The 23,253-nt window shown below is 44.7% G+C and overlaps 1 protein-coding gene across 6 annotated transcripts in view; it reads left to right on the top strand.

The window, feature by feature from the left end:
- The window catches only part of wdr17 (WD repeat domain 17), a 118,757-nt gene that overhangs the window by 13,186 nt on the left and 82,318 nt on the right, over positions 1–23,253 (top strand). For 4 of the 6 annotated variants that reach the window (XM_041186521.1, XM_041186520.1, XM_041186519.1 and 1 more), the window contains exons 6-13: positions 1,704–1,891; positions 2,054–2,222; positions 4,588–4,679; positions 9,178–9,260; positions 12,501–12,587; positions 15,932–16,096; positions 19,337–19,539; positions 22,249–22,398. In XM_041186521.1, coding sequence (XP_041042455.1) covers positions 1,704–1,891; positions 2,054–2,222; positions 4,588–4,679; positions 9,178–9,260; positions 12,501–12,587; positions 15,932–16,096; positions 19,337–19,539; positions 22,249–22,398 — 1,137 coding nt within the window. The remainder of the gene's footprint in view (positions 1–1,703; positions 1,892–2,053; positions 2,223–4,587; positions 4,680–9,177; positions 9,261–12,500; positions 12,588–15,931; positions 16,097–19,336; positions 19,540–22,248; positions 22,399–23,253) is intronic. The other 2 variants (XM_041186523.1, XM_041186522.1) reach the window with 1 other exon arrangement.

Below are 23,253 nucleotides of genomic sequence, written 5' to 3'. Positions count from 1 at the left end.
CCGAATTCCCCCCACCCTCCACTTGCGGGCCCGTTGGAAGGACCCCCACCGCCAGGGTGAAATTCAGCCCCGAGTGTCAACATTAACCGTCGATCCGGTAGAACATAGCCAGCTGCAGAGTTCTTGCAATGCTGCCATATCCTCACCCTAAACAGGATATAGAAAATATAAAGCTACAGGGCAACCTATCAGAGGTCTTTAAAATTATGAAAGGGCTTGAGGCATAGAGCACTTGTGCGGAGGCTGAAACTAGGGGTCATAAAATAATAAACCATCGCCAATATATGTATCCAGGAGAATGTGCTTTATCATAAGATCATAAGAAATAGGAGCAGGAGTAGACCATTCAGCCCATCAAGCCTGCTATGCCATTCAATGAAATCATGGCTGATCTGATTGTGATCTTAACCCCACTTCCCTGCACCCCACCCCCCACCATAACCGTGGAGTCCCTTGTAGCTAAAAAATCTGTCTAACTCAGCATTGAATACATTCAATGACCCAGCCTCCACTTCTTTCTGTGGAAGAGAATTCCAAAGGCTTAACAACCCCCAGAGAAGTAATTTCTCCTCATCTCCATTTTAAATGGGGGACCCGTTATTTTGAAACTGTGTCCCCTAGTTCTCGATTCCCCCCCCCGTGAGGGGGAACATCCTTCGAGCATCTACAACATTGAGTCCCCACAGAAACTTATGTTTCAATAATATATTATATCATCCCTCACTCACAATTTTAAAAATCACTAGGCCCATCATAGCCCTATGCTCAAAGGATGGTGCACAAGGTCCCCTTAAACCACGAGAAGAGTCTCAGGGTGTTGCCACCTAAATGCGTTTAGAATGAGGAATGTGCTACCACAGGGAGTACTTGAGGTGAATAGCTTATGGATACTTTTAAGGGGAAGTTAGTTAACACATGAGGGAGAAAGGAATAGAAGTTGCTGTCCTGATTGAAATCAGAGTTAACACTAGCGTGCCAGCTGCCCTCCTTCCTGAAATGTACACTTGGAGTTTTAGGAATGTTCAATTTTGCCAGGGACTGAAAACACATGATTAAACCGAGGACTCTTTGTAATAAATAAACTGGTGAACAAAATCACGTCCCGTTTTGTTGATGTGACAGAGCGGCTGGCAAACAATCAAAGATTTCATACTTTAGGTTCCTAAAAATACAGAGAGGAAAATTGAGTCTTCTGCTTAAGGGCTTTATGTTGAGACTTCAGTCAAAACAAAAGAAAAGCAATTCAGGCCCCAGTTAGTGTTTTCCAACAGGCTAAGGGTAGACATTCTGAGGCCAGATTGGCCTGCAATTCAAGGGAGCTCAGAGCCAATAAAAATAGCTGTTACTAGCAGAAACCTGCTCCTCAATAATTGCATGGAAACAGAACAAATAAACACCCTCTAGTTGCAGAGGCTGTTTTAAAAAATAAGAGCCGATTATTTGTCATTATTTTGTTTCTTACTTTTAAGTACGTCTTATCGTAACGAAAGCAAAATATATCTCTCCGTGTAATGTTGCATAAAACTGCAGTGGGCGCTTTCGATATCGAAACTCCCCAAGACTATTTAGTAGCCTCCATCAGTGTCAGTTAATGGGGATGGTTGAGTAACTCGGCATGTTGGGTAGTAGCGCTGTCGGTTAACGACAGCTATTTTAGAACGGAAGAGAATGTTAGAAGTGAACGTTCGTGATGTTCTTTTCAGGCTATTCAACACATTCCCCGTCAAAGAACCACCATACATCATCGACGAGTGAAGCCATCCCCCCTCCGACCCTCTCTCAAAATCAAGCATTTTCTCTTCCGCCTGGACACGCGGTGTGTTGTTTCATGGATGGTGGAGTTGGGCTGTATGACATGGGAGAGAAGAAATGGAACTTCCTGAGAGATTTGGTAAGCTCTAGGCAATTGCACTTTCCAATTTTGCACTTCCAGTTGCATTTCTGGTATCCTCTGTGCTGTGATGGATGAAGAACAAATAGCTGTGGATGTAGCAAGATTAGAAAAAAGGCTAACGGGTCCCAAAATGGGTCTTGTTTTTAATTTCTATTCCAGGGTCACGTGGAAACAATCTTCGACTGTAAATTTAAACCAGACGATCCAAATCTCCTAGCAACAGCATCATTTGATGGGACAATTAAGGTGTGGGACATAAACACCTTGACAGCAGTCTACACTTCACCTGGTAATGAGGGAGTAATTTACTCCCTGTCCTGGGCTCCAGGTAAGCGATCACTGATCAGGAACCCCTTGTCAGTGCTGCTAAATACCGAGCGCATATCATGCCGACAGCAGGGGTCGGCACCATTGAAGTTGCATTGCCCTCACATGGAGTAGTGCTCCTTCTAGTGAGAAGCTCAGGAGAATTGTTAAAGCCATCAGGCCACACCATTTTTCTCATAGGACATGGCAAGGCCAGCATTTGTTGCCCAACCCCAGTTGCTCTGAAGAAGGCAGTGGTGAGCCACCTTCTAACTGAAGGGGTTTCCATTTCAGAGGCAGTTAAGAGGGTAGCCAAGAGTCAACCATGTTGCTGTGGGTCTGGTCACATGTAGGCCAGACTGGGTAAGGATGGCAAATTTCCTCACCTCAAGGATTTTTTTCTTAACTTATTCTTGCATGGAATGTAGGCATCGCTGGCAAGGCTGGCGTTTATTGCCCATCCCTAATTTCCCTTGAACTGAGTGGCTTGCCACATTATTTCAGAGGGCAGTTAAGAGTCAACCACGTGGCTGTGGTTCTGGAGTCACATATAGGTCAGACCAGGTAAAGGTGGCAGATTCCCTTCCCTAAAAGACATCAGTGATCCAAATGGGTTTTTGGGACAATCAGATAGTTTCACGGTGATCATTACTGAGACTAGCTTTTTACCAGATTTATTAATTATTTGGATTTAAATTTCCACGAGCTGCCATGTCCAGACCTCTAGAGTGCTAGTCCAATAACATTAACATTGTGCTACCATCTCCAAATTGTGATTTAGCGATGCCAAGGCTTATGTTTTAAGAGCTACTGATTATCCACGCTGGCGCACCCCACAGCCACGTGGCTGGGCTAAACAAGGCCGGAGTGGGACTTCCACCCCTCACTGGAGAGGAAGCCCTGCCCTCAGGAGCTGCCAGCCAATCCGATTGGCTGGGAACTGCATCAGTTCCAGCAGCGCCAAAAGCACGTTCATGGGCACTGCTGGGACTGCAAGAGGAGGAGGAAGAAGGCACAGTGGATCCCCGAAACCAGGTCAGTCTGGGGTCTTGGGCAGGGAGGGTTTGGGAAGGTCAGGGAGGAGGGCAAGTAGGAGGGTTGTTGAGTTTAAGGCTGCAAACAGGTAGGAAGAAAGGGAGGATATTATCTTAGTGAGAGGTTTGCCCCCCCCGGCCCCAATCAGCAAATGGCAGACCCCAAAGATAAACCCGCACTTCTTCCTTGTTCTTTCAGGAGATTATTTAATAAATCAGACTGCCCACTCTCACCCGATTGCCCACGCCAAACATTTTATGGCACGGGCAGCATACTATCCGGGACAATTGATTTGGCAACAAGCCTACTTGATCCTGGATTACCGATTTACATATGGCAGGCAGGCTGCCGATTTTGGCACCCATCCATATTCTCCCCCCTGTATTACGGGGGGTGAGCTCAGGGATGGGTGGGAAGGTGGTGAGGTGGGCATCAACTTTACATTTTACATGCCCACGCTGTGGAAAACATGCCTGCCGGAAGAGGGAAAAATGCAGCCCAAAGAGTTGCTATAAGAACAGGCAGAGATAGAGGGAAAAGAGTTGAGTGAAATCAGGATCTGACAACCACCCCAGGGAATAGCGGCAAATGTGGGGCATCAGATATCCTGAGAGACCAGCAATGTTGGGATGGTGCTCCTTGGGACAGAGAAGGTTAAAGGGAGATTTGATAGATATATTCAAACTCATGAAGGGATTTGGTAGAGTAAATAAAAAGAAATTGTTTCCAGTGGCAGAAGAATTGGCAACCAGAGGACACAGATTTAAGGTGATTGTCGAAATAACCAGCAGTTACAGGAGGAAAAGATAATTAAACATTGACCTCTTGCGATGTGAAATTCACTGCCTGAAAGATGGATGGAAGCAGATTCAATAGTAACTTTCAATAAGGTATTGGATAAATACCATTCAGGGCTAGGGGGAAAGATCAGGGGATTGGGTAGCTCTTCCAAAGAGCCAGCAGAGGAACGATGGGCCGAGTGTGCTGTATCATTCTACGATTCTATGAAAACCTGTCCGAGAGACTACCTAGTGCCATGAATTTGAATCAATAGTTAAAATTTTATTTTCAGCTCGTTCTAGTATACAATTAAGCAGGCATTGTGATTTTAATTTACACAGTTTTGCCCGTGTCCCCCCCAAAGTAAACCTGATCTGTGCCCCTCCCGTACTGACTTGATCACAACCAAGTCAGATCCCATCCTTATGCTATGTTTCCATATTTGTACTTTGAGGAGCTGTGTCTTTGTGTCTGTAGTGACTAGAACAAGAGCAGTTTACTCATTTAAAAACTTGTAAGTGTAAGCGCTGGACACTTCACCACGACATATTAATGCCATTTTTTACTTGAAGGTGATCTAAACTGCATCGCAGGCGCAACCTCACGCAACGGAGCCTTTATATGGGATGTGAAAAAGGGTAAAACGGTTACTAGGTTTAATGAGGTAAGTTGTTACATTCTATCTTCTTATGGTTAAATGCAAGAAGTAAAATAGAAGTTGACCTTTTAGTATTTTTCAGAGTGACTATAAAATCCATGAGGTTAAAAATGAAAAAAAGCTGGAAATGTGCAGCAGCATCTGTGGAGAGGGAAACAGAGGGAAAATGGCCGGAATTTTCCAGCCCCTCGCACCAGCAGGATCTTCTGGTCCCACCGATGTGAACAGAGCTTTCAATGGCTTGCCAGCCTTCCTACGTGGAACCCGCTGCAGGGGAGCTGGGAAATTCCAGCCAAGGTCTCAGGTCAATAACCTCTTGTCAGAATTTGAAGAACCATTCACCTTCTCAGAATGTCCCAAAGTGCTTTAGATGTATAATCACTGCTGTTATGCAGGGAAATGCAATGGTAAGTTTGCATATAGCAAGGTACCAAATAACCAAATAATCTGTTTTAGTGCTGTTGGTTGTGGGGTAAATGCTGACCAGGAAATCTTCCCTGCTCTCCTTTGAATAGTGCCGTGGAATCTTTTGCATCTTCCCAAAATGGCAGTTAAATGTAGCAAGTTATCCAAAAGTTATCATCTACAAGTTGTCATCAACAAAACTCGCACTTATCAATCTTACTAAAATAAAAGTAAAAATGGAGATGGCATGAGTGCATAACTTATGACTAAATTTATCTGCAGCTCATTAGCACTTATTCGAGCATCACCATTCTGGTGCTGTATTCTGCTGCAGGATTTTCCTGTCCTACCTTAAGGAGAGAAATCCTTGCATTGGAAGCAGTTCAGAGAAGGTTCACCAGATTGATTCCTGCAACGAAGGGGTTGTTTTATGAGGAACGGTTGAACAGGTTGGGTCTATACTCATTGGAGTTTAGAACTATTCTGTTAAAAATTTGACTGTAGAATATACAGAGTATTTTGTACATTAGTATCGAACTCTAAAATATAAGCATACACTTCCCTGGTATGTCCCTGGCTTTACATTGCTTCCGTTGAGATATCATAAGTCACTATCAGCCCTACTGTATTCACTAGTCCTGCGCACCATTATGTTCCCAGCCACTATAACTTTAACACAGCTCTTGCATGCAATATGTAGAATAACATGTTCAATTTATATGCGGGATTAAAAAGTAGCACGACATTTCAAGGTTATTATAGTGAGAGGATTCAAGTGCAGGAGCAATGATGTCTTGCTGCAATTATACAGGGCCTTGGTGAGATCACATCTGGAATATTGTGTGCAGTATTGGTCTCCTTATCTGAGGAAGAATGTTCTTGCTATAGAGGGAGTGCAGCGAAGGTTTACCAGACTGATCCCTGGGATGGGGGGACTGACATATGAGGAGAGATTGAGGCAGTTAGGATTATATTCGCTGGAGTTCAGAAAAATGAGGGGAGATCTCACAGAAATCTATAAAATTCTGACAGGACTAGACAGGGTAGATGCAGGAAGGATGTTCCTGTTGGCGGGGAAGTCCAGAACCAGGGGTCACACTCTGAGGATACAGGGTAGACCATTTAGGACTGAGATGAGGAGAAATTTCTTCACCCAGAGAGTGGTGAGCCTGTGGAATTCATTACCATAGAAAGTAGCTGAGGCCAAAACATTGTATGTTTTCAAGAAGGAGTTAGATATAGCTCTTGGGGCGAAAGGGATCAAAGGATATGGGGAGAAAGTGGGAGCCAGCTATTGAATTGGATTATCAACCATGATCATAATGAATGGCACAGCAGGCTTGAAGGGCCGAATGGCCTACTCGATGTTTCTATGTTATAAATCACCTCAGGAATCACTGATGTTTGCAAACTACTCACATTCACTGGCATGGGGTTAAACATATCCTGTTGCGGTGCTACATGAGTCTGCAGTGTTGTGTACATCTGTAATGATTGCCCTGGGATTTAATTTGTTGCATAAATAGGACAGTGTTATTGACTGTCTTGCTTTGATTTCTTAATGCTCCATGCCTTTATTCTTACATTTCATGCTCTTAATGCCGCGACATATTCCGTTAATGCTCCTCACTACGTTCCTAACATTGTGCTGTATATGAAACATTTGTGATGTTTCTGAAAGACATGGCACGACACTATATAAATACAAGGTTTTCTTTCTTTTTTGTTATTTATTTCTGCCTTTGTTTGTGAATACACAAATTATTCTGATGTCTCTCATGCCACCCCATGCTGGATGTCCATCCTGAATCTGGTGACTTGATGGGCGGAACTTAATGCACCCCTCACCCTCCAATAAGTTCGGAAGCCAGGAGGGGCATGTGATAGGGTGAGAGGGTGAGGAGTGGAGATCCTGCCGCCCTCCTGCCTCTCTCTGATCAAGCCCAGGTCAGGGAAGCTTGCAGGCGTCCTTCCCACCAAGAGATCAACTGAGGTCCTTAAGTGGCCACTTAAGTGTCACGGAAGAGCCTCATCCCACTGACACCGGTATTCAACCAGCAGCAGGCAGGGCCTCCCTGGAAACCAGAAGGTTTGGCCCATAGAGCATGAACAAAGGAAAGTGCGAGTGACTTATTGGGGGGGGGGGGGGGCGGGGGGGGCTGTTTATCAGGGAAAGAGCCTCAAGTCAGTCTGTATTCATACATGGACGTTTCCCACTCCCCTCCACTCCTGATGTTGAGGACTGTTTCATCTTTTCGCACAACGCAACATCGATTCCCTTCATGTGGTGTCCACACAGTTGTTTCGGTACCAGAGAAACTCACTGAAATAAGACAAGGAAAGATTAAAACTCTGTGACTCTCTGCGCATGGATTTGAATGCGTTTTTGAGCGCTTGCCAAGAAGTTGAGAAAATAAATCTGAGTCATTACGAGGATTGGATATATTTAGAGAGTGAAATGTAGAGCACTCTTAAACAGCACAGTTTAACATGGGCATCACATTTACCCTATTTGTGTAACTATCAGAATAAGGGATAAGAAGCCTAATCAAGTGGTTCTAACTAAATTGTAGGTTAATAAAGAGTCAATATTTTCAACTTGAAGTTTAGTGTCAGTGGAAGGCATCACTCTCAGCTCTTTAGATAGCCTGACTAAGCCTTTGGCAAAGAAATGTTGTGAGCCTGGCATGTAATGTTTCACCTACAGGTTAAATAAAGAATAGCGCCACATAAATAGTCCAGAAGGTTATAAATCAATAATACGTCTAGGGATTTAGATGATATAGATTTGTGATGCCAAGTGCAAACATATTATCAGCTTCATCCGGATCCCAAAATACTTACTTCTTGTTTCCAAGTACCACAATGTTAATGGTAATGAAACAATACCACATTTCTCTCGGCAGCAGTACCCACTCAATCTGTCTCAAAGTCTCCTGGTCAGTGGTTCCGATTGACTCTTCGTCTCACCTGACACTTTAACAGAAGAACCTTTTTTTCCGGTTTTCATATGTGAAAGATCACAAACTTCAAAGATTCACGGGTACCAAGACCCCTTTGGACACTTCTACCTCTTCACTTCCTTGTGACCCCATTCCTTCTCTAATCTCACCTCTTCGATGCCTTCCGACCTTCCCCTCTCTGACCCTGACAAATTTGTCCTTAGCAAAGGCCTCAGCTTTATCCCCTTACAAGCCCACCACAATGAATTGCGAGCTTAGCATGACGCTGATCAATTCTTCTGTCACCTTTGCCTCCATGCCTACTACTTTGGCCAGGACTCTTCCCCCACACAGTGGACCCTTTTACCTGTCTCTAGTATTCCTCTCCACCGAGACCCCTCATACTGGCCTCTTACCCTGCCTAGACCTTTTTATTGAAAACTGCTGGTATGACATCGGCTATCTCAACATCTATGCTCCCCTCACACATTCTAACCAGTCCCTCTTTAAACTTGTGGCAACGTGGGAGGCATATCCTACAAAGGAGCCCAGCATGGATCTGTTCAGCTGCAAGGGCCAGACCTGTGGCCACAAGTCACCCTGTGCAAAGGCTGTCCTTCTGCTCTGGTGGCCAGGCAGCTGTGGCCATAATGTATTTTGTACCATTTCCAAGTCTTCAGAGGGTACTTCCATCTTGAGACGCCCTCACATTCGCCCACCTATGCAGCAGCAGAGGCAATGTCTGCCTGTCCCGGTGGGAGCGCCAGCCACCCAGAGAATTGGGCACTCTCTTTGGCCCTCCCAGTGGCAGAGCGCACGCGTTGCCTTTAATTGGACAAGGCACCCCCCGAGGCAGCCTCTTAATTGGCTGCACCCTCAATAATCCCTTCCAGAGCCACTCTTGGGTTCCCGATCCGGAATTTAGCCCAGTGGCAGATCTAAAATTTGGCCCTTTAACTCTGTTTCCTTCTCCACAGATCGTGCCAAGCCTGCTGAGTGATTCCAACATTCTCAATTTTTAACTGCAGTACATTGACGATTCATTATCTAATTTCAATCAGCAAGGTAGCTAGTTTCTTGTTAGATATCTAAATGAATAACTTGTTTTTATTTTGATATAATGGTTGGTCGTTAGAGTCTTTTATTGTTCTTTGAAGCATGGAAAAAATGGAATCTTCTGTATCGCTTGGAGCCACAAAGATTCTAAAAGAATAGCAACGTGTAGTGGCGATGGATTCTGGTAAGTGTTGTTTTCGCCATTTGTCTCATTTCTAAAAATTGCTAACAGTGTTTAAGAACATTAAGAGGCATGTACAGTTTACAGACCTTTGTATGATTTATAATGGACTGGAGCAATACAATTTTCCCATGATCAACAAATCTCCTGCTCTCTGAATCTCACTGTTGCTGCTCCCAGCTCATTTCGTTGCCAAGAATTTGCTGATTTTAAGTCCTTCTCCCACTGCTTTTGTTCCTTTTCTTCTACCTGTCTCCTGTTAGAGGAAGTTAGGAATGGGAGAAGGCGGGAGAATGGGGTTGAGAAACTTATCAGCCATGATTGAACGGCAGAGCAGACTCGATGGGCCGAATGGCCTAATTTCTGCTCCTATGCCTTATGGTCTTATGAATGCTTTTTGAAAACAGGCCCATAAAGCACCCCCATGCTAGTAAAAGAGTGGCACCAAGGACACCATGGTGCCAAAAGGATTTACAAGGATGATGCCAGGAATGAGATTGAGATTCTCAGGAAAGATTAAACAGGCTGGGGCTCTTCTTTCGAAAAGTGAAGCCTGAGGGGTGACTTGAGAAAGGCCTTTAAGATTTATTTTATTCGTATGGCCTGTAAGCAGTTATAGTTCAATGTCGAGGTTAACAATCCATTCAACGGCTTCAAAGGTAAATGGCTGTGACACCACCAGGATCTCTCAGGGCAGAAGCTCAGTGTGTGTGAGATGGTATGACATGGATGGCCACAGTCACCATTTGAGCTGTTCCTCATGTTTCACTTGTGGAGCAAGTGGCCACATACCCCCAGCCCATCCTCAAGATGTTGAGGGTTTTCCAGATTGTCCATGGAAGGTTGAAACCTGGGACTTCACCACCAGGCTCGGTTAGCGGATCGCAGCTGGAGATGTTGGCGGTCAGCCAGGAGGTGTGTCATCGAGGGGTGGGGCTTTCATTAGCTTGTCAGGTGTGAAGTGCGTTCTATTTGGTGCTATGGGATTTCAGACGAGCGCATGGGTTTTCTTGTGAAGTCCTGCGTCGACTGGAGTGCTTCATTAGCTGTAGGCCGATGGTGTTCTTTGAGGAGAATATTTTCTCTGCGAACATCAGGAGGTTCGTTGGATACTAGAACAGGAAGTCACCCAAGCTGCGTTGGTCTCAACGTCGCAGAAATAATCTTCGGAGTTGGATATCTGCCACGCTTGTGTGGCTGTTCCTGAGCCAGGTTGAGCAGCAGTACTCTGTTGTTGGGTAGACCAGAGCGAGTGAAGCTGCACGCAGTGTGTTGGCTCTGCTGCCCCAGATGGCACCCATCGGTTTCTGTATGAGATTCACACTCATCTTGACCTTGACTCTGGTCTTCTGGAGGTATTGCCGATAGGTCAATGTACGGTCAAGTGTGATGCCAAGTTATTTTGGCATTGGGTCATGGGTAAGACATGGGTCATGGCCACCAAACTGGACATGAGATTCTTCCCCGGCCTTCATGTTATTCAGATGGAAGGCTGAAACGACAGTCTAAAAAATGGATACTTCGATCAAACACTGCCTTTAAGGTTAGGAAAGGGCTTGATAATGTAGGTGCAGAGAAGAGGTTTCCTTGCATGGGAGTTTAAAACTAAACCATAAATATAAGATAGTTAGTGTTAATTCAAATTGGAAATTCAGTAGAAACTTCTTAACCCAAGAGGGTGGTTAGAATGTGGAACAGCCTACCACAAGGAATAGTTGAGGCATTCAGTGCCTTTAAGGGGAAGCTACGAAAACACGAGGGAGAAAGGAATTGAAGATTATGGTGATAGTTATTTGAAGAGTGATGGGAGGAGGCTCATGGGGAGGATAAACACCAGCTGTTGAGCTGAATGGCCTGTTTCTGTGCTGCACTTGCTATGTAATAGACCCAGTCTGCTCACACGGTGGATGTTAGATTAGTGAAGCTTTTGAATATAGTTAACTTGCTTTCTTTCCATGCAGAACAAAGAAAGGAATAGCTGTCTGAATCCCAGCACTAACAATGTAGGGTAGAAAGCAAAAATGAAAGCATAAGGAGAGGGGATACATGGAATGAACTTCCTATAACTTGTCCATCTATCGGGGTGAACGTATGATGGCTTTGGACCAGAATCATATTTGTTCTTGGGCTTGTGCGCAAGAGGATTAGGACGGTCAGTATCAGGCCATATGAACAATGTAAAAGTGGGATAGGAATCCTCTGGATCTCCCTTAATCCACCTCCTCAACCAATTCAAAGAGGCTAATCAGACATGGCCGACCCTTTACCACTCCAAATTATCCTTGATTTAGCTCTTACTTGCCCAAGTGCTCAGTCACTCTGATGGTGACATTCCCAAAGCTGATGTTAAAGTAACAGGTCAATAGTTTCTCCCTTTCCTCCTACTTTAAGTAATGGTTTGTCACTTGTAGTTTCCCAATGCAAAGGCCTCATTCCTAAATTGAGAGAGCTTTGGAAATTTCTGGCTAGTGCATCTGCAATTTCCTCATTTATATTTTTTTATATAAGCTAGTGTGGAAACAGGAGCAGGGGAGATGCTTAATGATGGAGGCAGGGAGCATAGTTTTTGGTCGCCAGCAATGAGGCCAGAGTTTCAAAGCTGGGTTGGGAATCTGCTGCCTGTATGAATTGCGGGTCCTGACCCCATACCTCACCTGCATCGTTCTCGTGACACCATTTTTAAATGTAAATGCCCTAATTGAGCTGGAGGCGCTCAATCAGTGGTGCCGAGCTTCTCCAGGAGCCTTAAACTGCCAGCGGCAAAGGCAGGCGGCAGCCATGTTAGGGCCTGCTGCTGCCTTGCCTCAGAGGGCCTTGGGGATAAAGGCATGAGACAGGGTGTGAACAGGAATCACTGAGGTAACATGCATGATCCGGTGCATTAGAAAAATAACTTTTCCTTTGCCCCACCGTGAACCTATACCAGAATGATCAAGTTTACCAAATTCCGACGCCTCCCCCCTCCACCCCACACACACACACCCACGACCAAGTAACAAGGTCCGAAAGGAGCTTAACGAGCAGTTACCTGGAGGCAAGCAAGTTCCCCATTCGCTATTCCCTGCCTTCACTTTGAAGGCTGCAGACTCTCTTGGAAGTGTTGGATCCTGATACAACCTCTGGGACCACGATTTGCAAAGCTCACCCACACCAGGTAATCATCCCGCAGCTGAAAACCAGACCCAGGGTCTCTGAGTGTATTTACTGCTGCCCAAACACAGTTGACTTCTTGTTTACTTGCAGTATCATTCGAACGATCGATGGGAAAGTTCTGCACAGGTACAAGCATCCAGCTGCTGTTTTTGGCTGTGATTGGAGCCAGAATAATAAGTAAGTAAATCCTTCCAAAGGGGGCAGCTTATTCACTTATTCTTTTGGATTTGCTACCACTTATCCCTGTAGAGTGTGAGCCGTATTATTTGTTGTGCTGCCCATATGAGTGCCATGCTTATTCAGCTGGGTCAAAGTTAGCATGTCATGAAAGTGGTTGAAATTAATCTGCAATTTTTTTTTAAGTAAAAGAGCTCCTCGCACCTCCACCATCTGCACTACTCCCTCAGTCAGGAGGGTGGGATAGTCCAGCCATTGATGCTCTATCAGTACAGCTCCTTGGCCAGCTTCCACTAGCAGGTGTTTGAGCCATGAGGAAGGGGGGAAGAAAAAAAGCAAGAAAAAAATGGTTTAAGTTAAGGCAAAACAAAAACAGAATTACCTGGAAAAACTCAGCAGGTCTGGCAGCATCGGCGGAGAAGAAAAGAGTTGACGTTTCGAGTCCTCATGACCCTTCGACAGAACTTGAGTTCGAGTCCAGGAAAGAGTTCTGTCGAAGGGTCGTGAGGACCCGAAACGTCAACTCTTTTCTTCTCCGCCGATGCTGCCAGACCTGCTGAGTTTTTCCAGGTAATTCTGTTTTTGTTTTGGATTTCCAGCATCCGCAGTTTTTTTGTTTTTATTTTTGTTTTTAAGTTAAGGCAGTTGGTTAACACCGTTTCTGGGACCCATGTTCGAAATGAACCCAGACTGACAAAGGACATTCCCTCTATTTACTAGTTATAGTGGTCCTGCAAGAGGTGACTTTGTGCAGTCACAATACACTTACTAGCCGACATCGACATGGACCCAATCACAATACTAGCATTGACTGACACAAAACAAGACTCTCACCTATTGACATTATCTCATCAACATTAGCCAAAAAGTAAAAACCAGGGTGAACCTGATCAGGAAACTCACTGGGACATCATAGGATTACAACCAGAATATTTTGCACCACAGTAGTGGACGTAGTCTACTCTGGGCAGTACGCTGCTCTGCCTCATGGTCCTGCAATGGCCACACATCCCTACGTGCAGCTAAACACTGCCATGAGAACAGTGTCAGGGGCACCTAAGTCCACTCCAGCTGAGTGGCTCCCAGTGCTGTCACGCATTGACCCATCTGCCTTCTGTGGTGATGCCATCGTGGTCTGCGAATCCTGAACAACACCAGCCTTCCCATTCATTAAGGTTTGAAGAACCCACCAAGAAAGAACTGAAAATCACACTGGCGGTTCTGAAAAACATGAGCTAATGTTCATGCAGCTGGCACCCACTATCCAGATGGATAAACGATGGGACGCATGCAGCTTAAAGACCTCATCTCTAACTGAACAGCAGAGGTTCCTGGCAAAGGGCAATGTATCCACCTACTCCATGGAGTGGATTGAAAGGTTGGGGAGACTGGCAAAAGTGTAGTGTGTGGCCTGCTAGCTGCCTTCCCACACGCCCCCAAACTGTTCTCCCTTATCACAGTGAGTGGTGAAGGTGTCGGGCAGTAAGCTTATCCTATTAAGGGCCCTTAATGGCCAATTAATGGCCAGGCAAAGCAGGTAGCCCGGCAGCTTTTACTGGGCAAGCTGATGTGGGGAGGGGGAATGGGGACCTCCTTTGGGACTTCCCTGTGCCCAACGGAAGCTGCCATCCCAAGGTCATTCCACCCTTTTAACTCTCCTCATCCTGTGCCTACCAGAGGCTCCCATCCCAAGGTCACACCACTCCTCTAATTCTCCGTACCCTGGCTTCTCAAACACATGCCCCCACCTGCCTCACCCTTCTTGCTGGAGCTTGCCAGCCAGGCCCCGCTGATACCCCGATCTTACCTTCAGTGCGATCTCCATAACCTCCTCTTCTTTGGGAACTGCCTGCAATCCCAGCAGTGGCCACGGCTCAAACTTGGAGCTGCCAGTAGAAGTTTACAAAATTATGAGGGGTATAGACAGAGTAAATGCGAGTAGGCTCTTTCCACTTAGATTAAGAGAAATAAACACGAGAGGACATGGCTTTAGGGTGAAAGGGGAAAGGTTTAGGGGGAACATTAGGGGGAACTTCTTCACTCAGAGAGTGGTGAGGGTGTGGAACGAACTACCATCTGACGTGGTAAATGTGGGCTCACTCTTAAGTTTTAAGAATAAATTAGATAGATACATGGATGGGAGAGGTCTGGAGGGTTATGGACTAGGTACAGGTCAATGGGATTAGCGGAATAATATTTCGGCACAGACTAGAAGGGCCGAATGGCCTGTTTTCTGTGCTGTAGTGTTCTATGGTTCTATGCTGGAACCACAGAGTTGCCAGCCAGTCCAATTGGTTGACAGCTCTCTAAGGCAGGACAGCCTCGCCAGGTGGGGATAGAAGTCTCACCCTGAGCCAGTTAATGCCCAGCCAAGCAAAAAATTGCAGCAGGTCAGCCACCTTTTTTTGGTTGTCTCCCAACTGAATTTTTAGTTGGGTAGGCCAGGGCAACAGAGAGGATTGGTGGTGGTGTAGTGGCATGGTCACTGGGGTATTATTGCTGTGCTGATATTCCAGAGACCCAGGGTAATGCTCTGGGGACCCAGGTTCAAATCCCACAGTGGCGAATGGTGAAATTTAAATTCAATTTTTAAAAATCTGGAAATAAAAGTCTGATGATGACCATGAAACCATTGTCGATTGTCATAAAAAAAATCCATCTGGTTCCACTAATGCCCTTTAAGGAAGGAAATCTGCCATCCTCACCTGGTCTGGCCTACATGTTTCTCCAGACCCACAGCAATGTGATTGACTCTTAAGTGCCCTCTGATCGACGCCATCCCAGCGACACCCACATCCCATGAACAAATAAAAAGTGGAAGATGACAGTCAATCCGAAGTGCAGTTGTGAGCATGGAACTTATCACATCCACCTGCCCTCCGAGATTTGCTACAGGAGGCACATTGTTTCTCCACTAGGTACCTCATGATGCCACCGAACGGGTAGCCAAACTAAACATTCTGTTATAAACTTTTTCCGTCATATGAAAGTAGTAGTAGTACAAAGACTGATAACCCCTCTCAGGCAATGAAGCACACCAGGTGTCAGAAATGGAAAATGTCACATTGCTAACAGTATGGCTATTTTTCTGAGGTTGGAGGTAAAGCATATCCTTTGGGCAGAATTGAGGGAACTCGCTTTGGTAGTTTACCTGACCCGAGAGTGCCCCATGTTTATTACTGTTCCTGGACAGTCATCAGCGAGATGTGTTCCTTTCTCTTGTCGTAACATCCTTTGCCATGATTAGAAGAGGTATAAAAACAAATCCCCAAAAGTTTCATTTTTAAAACTGTTCCTTCCCTTTTATTATATGTGTTTATTTAAGCATCCTCTTTACCTTCCAGAGATATGATAGCTACAGGCTGCGAGGACAAGAGTGTTCGCGTTTACTATTTAGCGACCAGTTCTGACCAGCCTCTGAAAGTTTTCACCGGGCACACTGCCAAAGTGTTCCATGTCAGGTGGTCTCCACTGAGGGAAGGCATCCTCTGCAGCGGTTCTGATGACAGGTATCCTTTCTTGAGCACAGTGAAATAGGTGGTGGCAAAACCTTTTATTCCAGTGAGTCATCGCGCAAAGCTGCTTTGAGAGGTGATTACTGACGATGAAGAAAATAGTTTCTCCATTTGCAGTTGCCTTGCCTTCAAGCACTGCTTTTAACCATTCAAATGTGGGAGGTCCATTCTATTAATGACAGCCCCCGCCATTTGTCATGGGCATAACGTTCATGCGATTTGCCCCCTTTGCAGAGGGGGATGTAAAATCAAAAGTAACCAATATATTTTGCAAAGTGGAGGACAAATACAACAGTCACTAAAAGTTGTGGCAAAAATCAAACCAAGCACTAGGTTTTATTTCTAGAAGGATGGAGCTGAAAAGTAGGGAAGTGCCAAAGCATATTATGAAATGGATATAGAGGCACTGAAGAGCATGCAGACAGGATTTACAGTGTTAATAACAGATGTACTGTAAATAACAAGAAAGAATTGACAGGCTGACACTCTTTTCTCTTTAAAAAAAATAGCTGAGGGGGTGACCTAATCGAGGTCTTTAAAATTATGAAAGGTTTTGATAGAGTGGATACAGAATGTTTCCTCTTGTGGGGAAGAGCATAACTAGAGGCCACGAGTATAAGATAGTCACCAACAAATCCAGTAGGAAATTCAGAAGGAGCTTCTTCACCCAGAGAGTGGTGAGAATGTGGAACTCACTGCCACAGGGAATGGTTGAAGCAAATAGTGTAAATGCATTTCAGGGGAAGCTAGACAAGGAAATTAGAGAGGAGGGAACACGCTGACAGGTTTAGATGGCGAAAAGTGGGAAGAGGCTTGAGTGGAACATAAACACCGGCATCGACTGGTTGGGCCAAATGGCCTCTTTTTGTGCCGTATATCCTATGTAATCTTATTTTAAAAAATAAGCTTGATGCTGAATGCCTGCCTCGTGTAGCTGTTAACATCTGAATCAATATTGATCAGGCCTCCTCCTTCAGGTACTATGCCACATGAGAGGGCATTGGTAACCATGGACTTCCATTAGATTAACCCATGGTTATACTTGGTAAAGTACTGTAGTTGTTTGCTGTTGCCTTCTGTAATATGGCTGACCAGGAAACTCTCCCTCTCTAATGCTTGCCATCAAGGCACGTTGGAAGGATTTACAAGCTGATATCAGTCTTGATCACACCTTCCATATCCATTAGGTACCTGAAATGGGACTTGAACCCAGAGCATCTGGCCCATAGGTAGGGACATTACCACTGCACCACAAGATCTGTGACACTGACCAATACAAGGGTTTAACAAGATGCGAACACTAACCGAAGGTTTTAAAGATCAGGCTTCTAAACCATAAGACGTCTCTGAAAGTAGATGGATGGTAGAACCAGCTGTAACTGGTGGATCTCCTGTGGGGTTGCTCATTGTGAGATTCCGGATAAAATGCTCAGTTGTGGAGGTAAATTATGCATTAAAATGAAGGCAGAAAAGAAGTGACGAGCAAGTTTGTGGTTTGGGAAGGACTTTACATGAAATAAGGTAAAAGTAAGGCGATGAATTCCTTCTCAATGCAGACTGCCCCCATCACTTAGGTAGACGAGCCAAGGAAACCCATGAAAGAATCGGTGCAAACAGTTCATTGCTCCAGGTTTCAGCATTGCTCAAGAGAACTCCCACAGAAATTCACCTCCAAAGTGTTTGCTGATCAAGATATTTAGAACAATAAGATTTAGCTGCCCATTCCAGAGACAAAAAGGGAAGAAATCTTTGTTCACATTTGCATTAACACATGAATGAAATAAATCTGGCTGTCCTCCGGTCTTTAGGAAGATCCTATCAGTTAATTGGATGCACGTCTATCAGTGACAGAATTGTGCAATTACAGAAACAAAGTGGTCATGAAGCAAAAAAACTGAAAATACTGTACCCATAAAACAAATCCATCTGGATCTTTAAAGAAAAAGATATGGGGCCGGGTGTTCAATTGCCTGCGGAGGCAAGATTGGTGCAGGCACGCTTTGAAAGTAGCGCTCTCAGATGGCATGCACTCTTCCGACGCCTCTGGGACACACTGTAATTTTCAAAGGGAGGGTTGGGGGGAGACAGCAACCTGAATTCCTCCAATTAACTTGCTGCTTAGCTTGTTGAAGAACCTGCTGAGGGGCTGGAGGGGGACAGACCTAAATTTTCAAAGGTAAGAACAGGAAGAGCAAGCAACCTGAGATATTTTAGTGCGCAACTGTCGGAGGCACAGCGGGGAGCCATTATTTATTGTGGCTGCTGACTTAAAATCTTGCTTAAAGAAAAGAATAGTCAAACTCATGCGGCAACAGAAAGTTGCCATCGTTTGAGCAGAGCGGATTTATTACCTGATGAGCGAGCGTTTGGAAATTTGGGTGGACCGTGAGGTTTTTGGCCCTTTACTCTCCTGCCTACTCCATTCCTTGAGAAATCGTCAAGCCCAGTCTTTGCTGCCATCTGCTTTCGAAAATTACCCTCCAGAACTAGTTCACGCCTGCCAACGGCATTTGGCACTAAACTTGCTCCCAGCCCAATTAGGGTTTTTGTATTTAAAAATTGAGTTTTGGCCAATGATGAGTAGGGTTGCCAACCCTCCAGGATTGGCCCAGAGTCACCAGGAATTGAAGATCAGTCTCCAGGACACTGTTGTGCAACCCTGGAGAATGATCATCAGGGCTTTAAAAAAGGTCTCTTATTTTGTCATTTTCCTTGAGCTTTTCTCTTGAAAAAGACTACTTGGCTGACAATCAAACATTATCCAATTGGGTAATGAGTCTTTTTGCTTTCCAATTAGTGTAGGAAAGCATTACATCACAAGGATGGATGTAGTGGCTAATGAATGGCTGAAGTGTGTGGTTATATTTATATTTAATCACAGTTGGCAACCCTGTTGATGTGGGGTCGGGATCTGGAAATAGTCCAGGTGTCAGCTGGTTCCTGGATTGAAAATCCAGCCCAAAATTCTTGTTTCAGGCAGAGACCCATTGTCAAAAACTATTGAAAACGTTAACCTATTTTTTTTCTTTTCAAATTACGACAACTGCTGTATATTTCCACGTGGTTTTGCTTTTGTTTCGGACTTCCAGTATTCGCATCTTTCTACTTAGTTATAAAACAAATTGGCTTTTTAACAGCGTTGAAATGCCACTTAGGACAAGAGGGCTACATTTGAATTTCTGGGAGTTTTTTGAGTTTTGAAGTTGTTGTAAACACACTGCATTTCTCCGACAGCACTGTGAGGATATGGGACTACACACAGGATGCCTGTATAAATGTTCTAAGTGGACACAAAGCACCAGTACGAGGTCTCATGTGGAACACTGAAGTCCCCTACCTCCTGATATCGGGCAGTTGGGACTACACTATTCGTGTCTGGGACACTAGAGATGGAACTTGTCTGGATACTGTGTACGATCATGGTGCCGATGTCTATGGTAATGGAGCATTTTGCTTTTCATAGGCAAGCTCAACCTAAGATAATAATATGCAATGGGGAATGAAAATGAAAAATTATGGGCTGAATTTTCTCCCCGTCGGTGGGTGGGGGGGAGGTTATGCAGGGGCGGGGGGAGGGGTGCGGCGCTAACCCGATCGGCGCCCCCCAGTCGGGGGACGTGCCACCATTTTACATGGGCGGGCCTCCCTGTGTGGGCCAGGGGGAGGGGATTCCCTGAGTTGTTCCCTGTGCTCGTTTGCGCATGTGCGCGAAAGAGTGCAGAGATCCCCTGAGGCACAGAGGTACCTCAGGGAGATCGGTTTGACATGTGCAAATTTAAATAGAGGGAAATAAAAACTTTCAAAACATGTCCCCTCGTGTGACACTGTCACGTGAGCTGGGACATCGGAAAGAATTATTTTTTAAATTTTTAGTGACTTTCAAAACACTTCATGAGACCTCATCCCGCCCGTGGATGAGGTTTCATGAAAAACGCCAAGACCGCCTGGACTCTTCACCTGCACCCCCCCCCCCCGCCAGCCTTAAGGTTGGACAGGCAACTCAGGTAATTTAATTAATTACTATTTAAATGACCTTAATAGGCCTTTGACTGTGCACGCCCGCCAAACTGAAAATCTTAATGGTGCGCGCTGGTGTCGGGACGCGCACCCAACATCACTACGCGTCATGTTACACATCAGCGAGCAGGCCCCGCCCCCACTCACCTACCAGAGAATTCTGCCCTACGTTTGAGGTGATGTTGCTACTAATCTCATTGAAACATCAATTAGAGTCTATTGTCATCTTAATCCCGAGGTGAAACTAGACACTGATACTTTTCTTGATAAAGAACTTAATGAACATTTAGTGAATAAAAACTACTTGATCTTTCATCCTTATGATCTTCAGTGTCCTTCTTCTGAACACTGAGTGTGAAAATGGTCTGTCTCTTCAAATTCCTTTTATCATCTTTTTGCAGTTGTTTGATTCTGACCGTTTGCTCGTAAAAGGGATTTTTAATTTATTACCACGGTTTGTTTGCTGAAGATGTTGCTTGTGGAATTAGTTTAAAGAATGGTTTTATTTATTTTTTAAATTCATTCAGTGAGTCTAAGATTGACGACAGGAGTCAGTTGGGATACTCCCAGCCAGAGAAATAATCCGGGAGTCCATTTGTGTAATGAAAAGCAAGGGGCTTTTGCTGTTTGATATCAGATTCCTAGTAAATTATTAATAATAAGTATATACATAAAAATCAAAAATGTTCTGGAACACTGCTGACTGTTTATTTTGAATGGGTTAAGTGTTAAGTGCTGATTAATACCACCCCTCTCCCGTTAGCTTTCAATGATTCGAGCCATTATTTCCACAGTGATATTATCAAACCTTTAATAATGCTAATAGTGTAGATTTGGAAACAGCTGTGGGAAGTCCCAAAACTCTGGCCTTTATCATTCAAAAGAAGTTAGAGCCTTAATGGGAAAAGGAACTGATGTAAAAGGTTTAACAAAAAGCTGGTCATGCACAGTGGAACCATCAACATCTGAAAGCAAAGGATAGGGTCGGACTTTCCTTGAGGCTTTCCCCACTTAATTTCTGAGTTTCTGAGGCACAGTTATGGATGAAAAGTAGGTAAAGACCGGAGGAATTTCCCCACAATTTTGGGGCAAAAAAACCCTTTTATCACAATGTGCAGTGCATGAGGGAAGCCGTGGTTTACCAGAACAGGCAAAATTGAGGACATGGGCCTTATAATTCATTCAACCTGCGGCCCAAGAGGTATTAGGCCTGATGTGACCCCTTGGATTATTTTTCAATTAATTTCAATTTTCTGTCATGCTCCCAATACTTTGTTTGTAAGTGAAGGTTTTTACCTCCCAGTCTCTATCATGCACCTTTGTACTTATTTGCCCCATGTCCCCCACCCACAACTTGAAGGTCCTTTTTCAGGTCTCTTGAGCATCCCCGATATAATCACTCCACATGGCTGTGCCTTCAATTGCTTAGACCCTAAGTTCTGGAATTCCTTCTCTATACCTCTCCACCCCTTTCCCTCTCTTTCTGCTTTAGGACACTCCTTAAAATCTACCTGTTTGACTAATACTAACATGGCTCAGTGTCAAATTTTGCTTTATAATATTTCTGTAAAGCCCCTTGGGATGTTTCATTAGGTTAAAGGCACTATATAAGTTCAAGCTGTTGTTGTTTGCTTATTTTACTTTGGGGGCATATACATGCTTTATTACCAGAGAACGAACAACACATCTCTTTGGTTAGCAGTGGTTGGGCACATAATGCCAGTCTCCTGGGATGACCCAGTCTGAACTTGCTGAGCGCCAGCAGACAGATTTCCAACTTCTGCTCAACGCTATCCTGGACGAAGGTACAGATCAGAAACTGTGCAGAGGCAGGGTCAAACCTGAAGCCTCCAAACCTGTGAGGATGCACCTTGAAGCCACATGTCCCTAATCGAATCCGCACCTAATTTTGTTTATAGCAAGATTTATGTAAGATAAATGTTTTACAACTCAGGTGCTTTTTTGCCTCATTATTTATTTTAACTTTTTCATAGAATAGAAAGAGGCCACTCAGCCTGTCGAGTGCAGCATATTTGATAATAGTAGCTGTAGCTTTCAGAATTTAAAATTCTAACCTTGCCTTTTTGAATCTTTGCAGTAAATAACAGGAACTTAATTCCATTACCCAGGTTTGACCTGTCACCCAAACAGGCCCTTCACCATGGCATCATGTTCAAGAGACTCCACCGTGAGGCTGTGGTCATTAACACCTCTGATTTCTCCTCTCCAAATAAACATTCTGGCTGACCAACAGTGGGAGGAAATAATTGGGAACACAGGTAGGTATGTTACCTGATTAAATCACAATTTTTCTCTGCTTCCTTCCTATTTAAAAAAAAACACACCTTGAGCATGTCTTCCTTGAACCCTGCAATTTACTATCATAAGAAAATGAATAAACTTGGATTGTTTGACTGACCTCTTGTTTGGATAATGGAAGTTTTCTCAGTGCAGCATCAAACTAGCAAATTGGAATTCTTTTAAATCCAATTGGGATTTTGATTGGGATCCTATACGGGAATTCACTTTTTCATCCGAGCTAAAGATTTGTTCACAATAAATGATTTGCGTAAGACTGTAAGAAGTAAGAGTTTGGAGCAGGACATTTGATACCTCAAACCTGCTCTGCCTGAGCTCCTCAACCTCAGCTCCACCTTTCCCACACTGGGTGGAATCTTGAGCCAATCAGGCAGTTGAAGGGTCACCGGTGGGCCTTTCCCCAGGACCCAGACCTTGGGGGCGGAGTTCCTGCCTACCGTGATTGGTTGGCATCTGCGACATGGGATGGGGGGGGTGCAGTGGCTGTTGCAGGAAAGACAGCCACCAGAGGCCAGGGATCACACAGCAAGCCAGGCCAAATGTAATCCCACCCATGATGGACGATGATGAACTAACGAGCACAGAAACAGAAAGTGTCAGCCACCATCTTTTAAAACAAAAGCAAAACACTGGCCACTGGAAATCCTGTAACAGAAACAGAAAGTACTGGAAATACGCAGCAGTTCAATCAGCATCTGTGGAGAGAGAGAAACAGAGTTAATGGCTGAGTTTTCCCAACCCTGTGGAGGTGCCTCCTTTAAATCATTCCCCCTGCCCCAACCCCAGAGATGTAAGGATCATTGAGCCACAGCCTT

Source organism: Carcharodon carcharias, chromosome 4 (assembly GCF_017639515.1).
Source record: "Carcharodon carcharias isolate sCarCar2 chromosome 4, sCarCar2.pri, whole genome shotgun sequence".
NCBI classification, from domain to species: Eukaryota; Metazoa; Chordata; class Chondrichthyes; order Lamniformes; family Lamnidae; genus Carcharodon; species Carcharodon carcharias.
The sequence above is the reverse complement of the archived record's forward strand: the minus strand, read 5'-3'. Positions and strand labels throughout refer to the sequence as shown.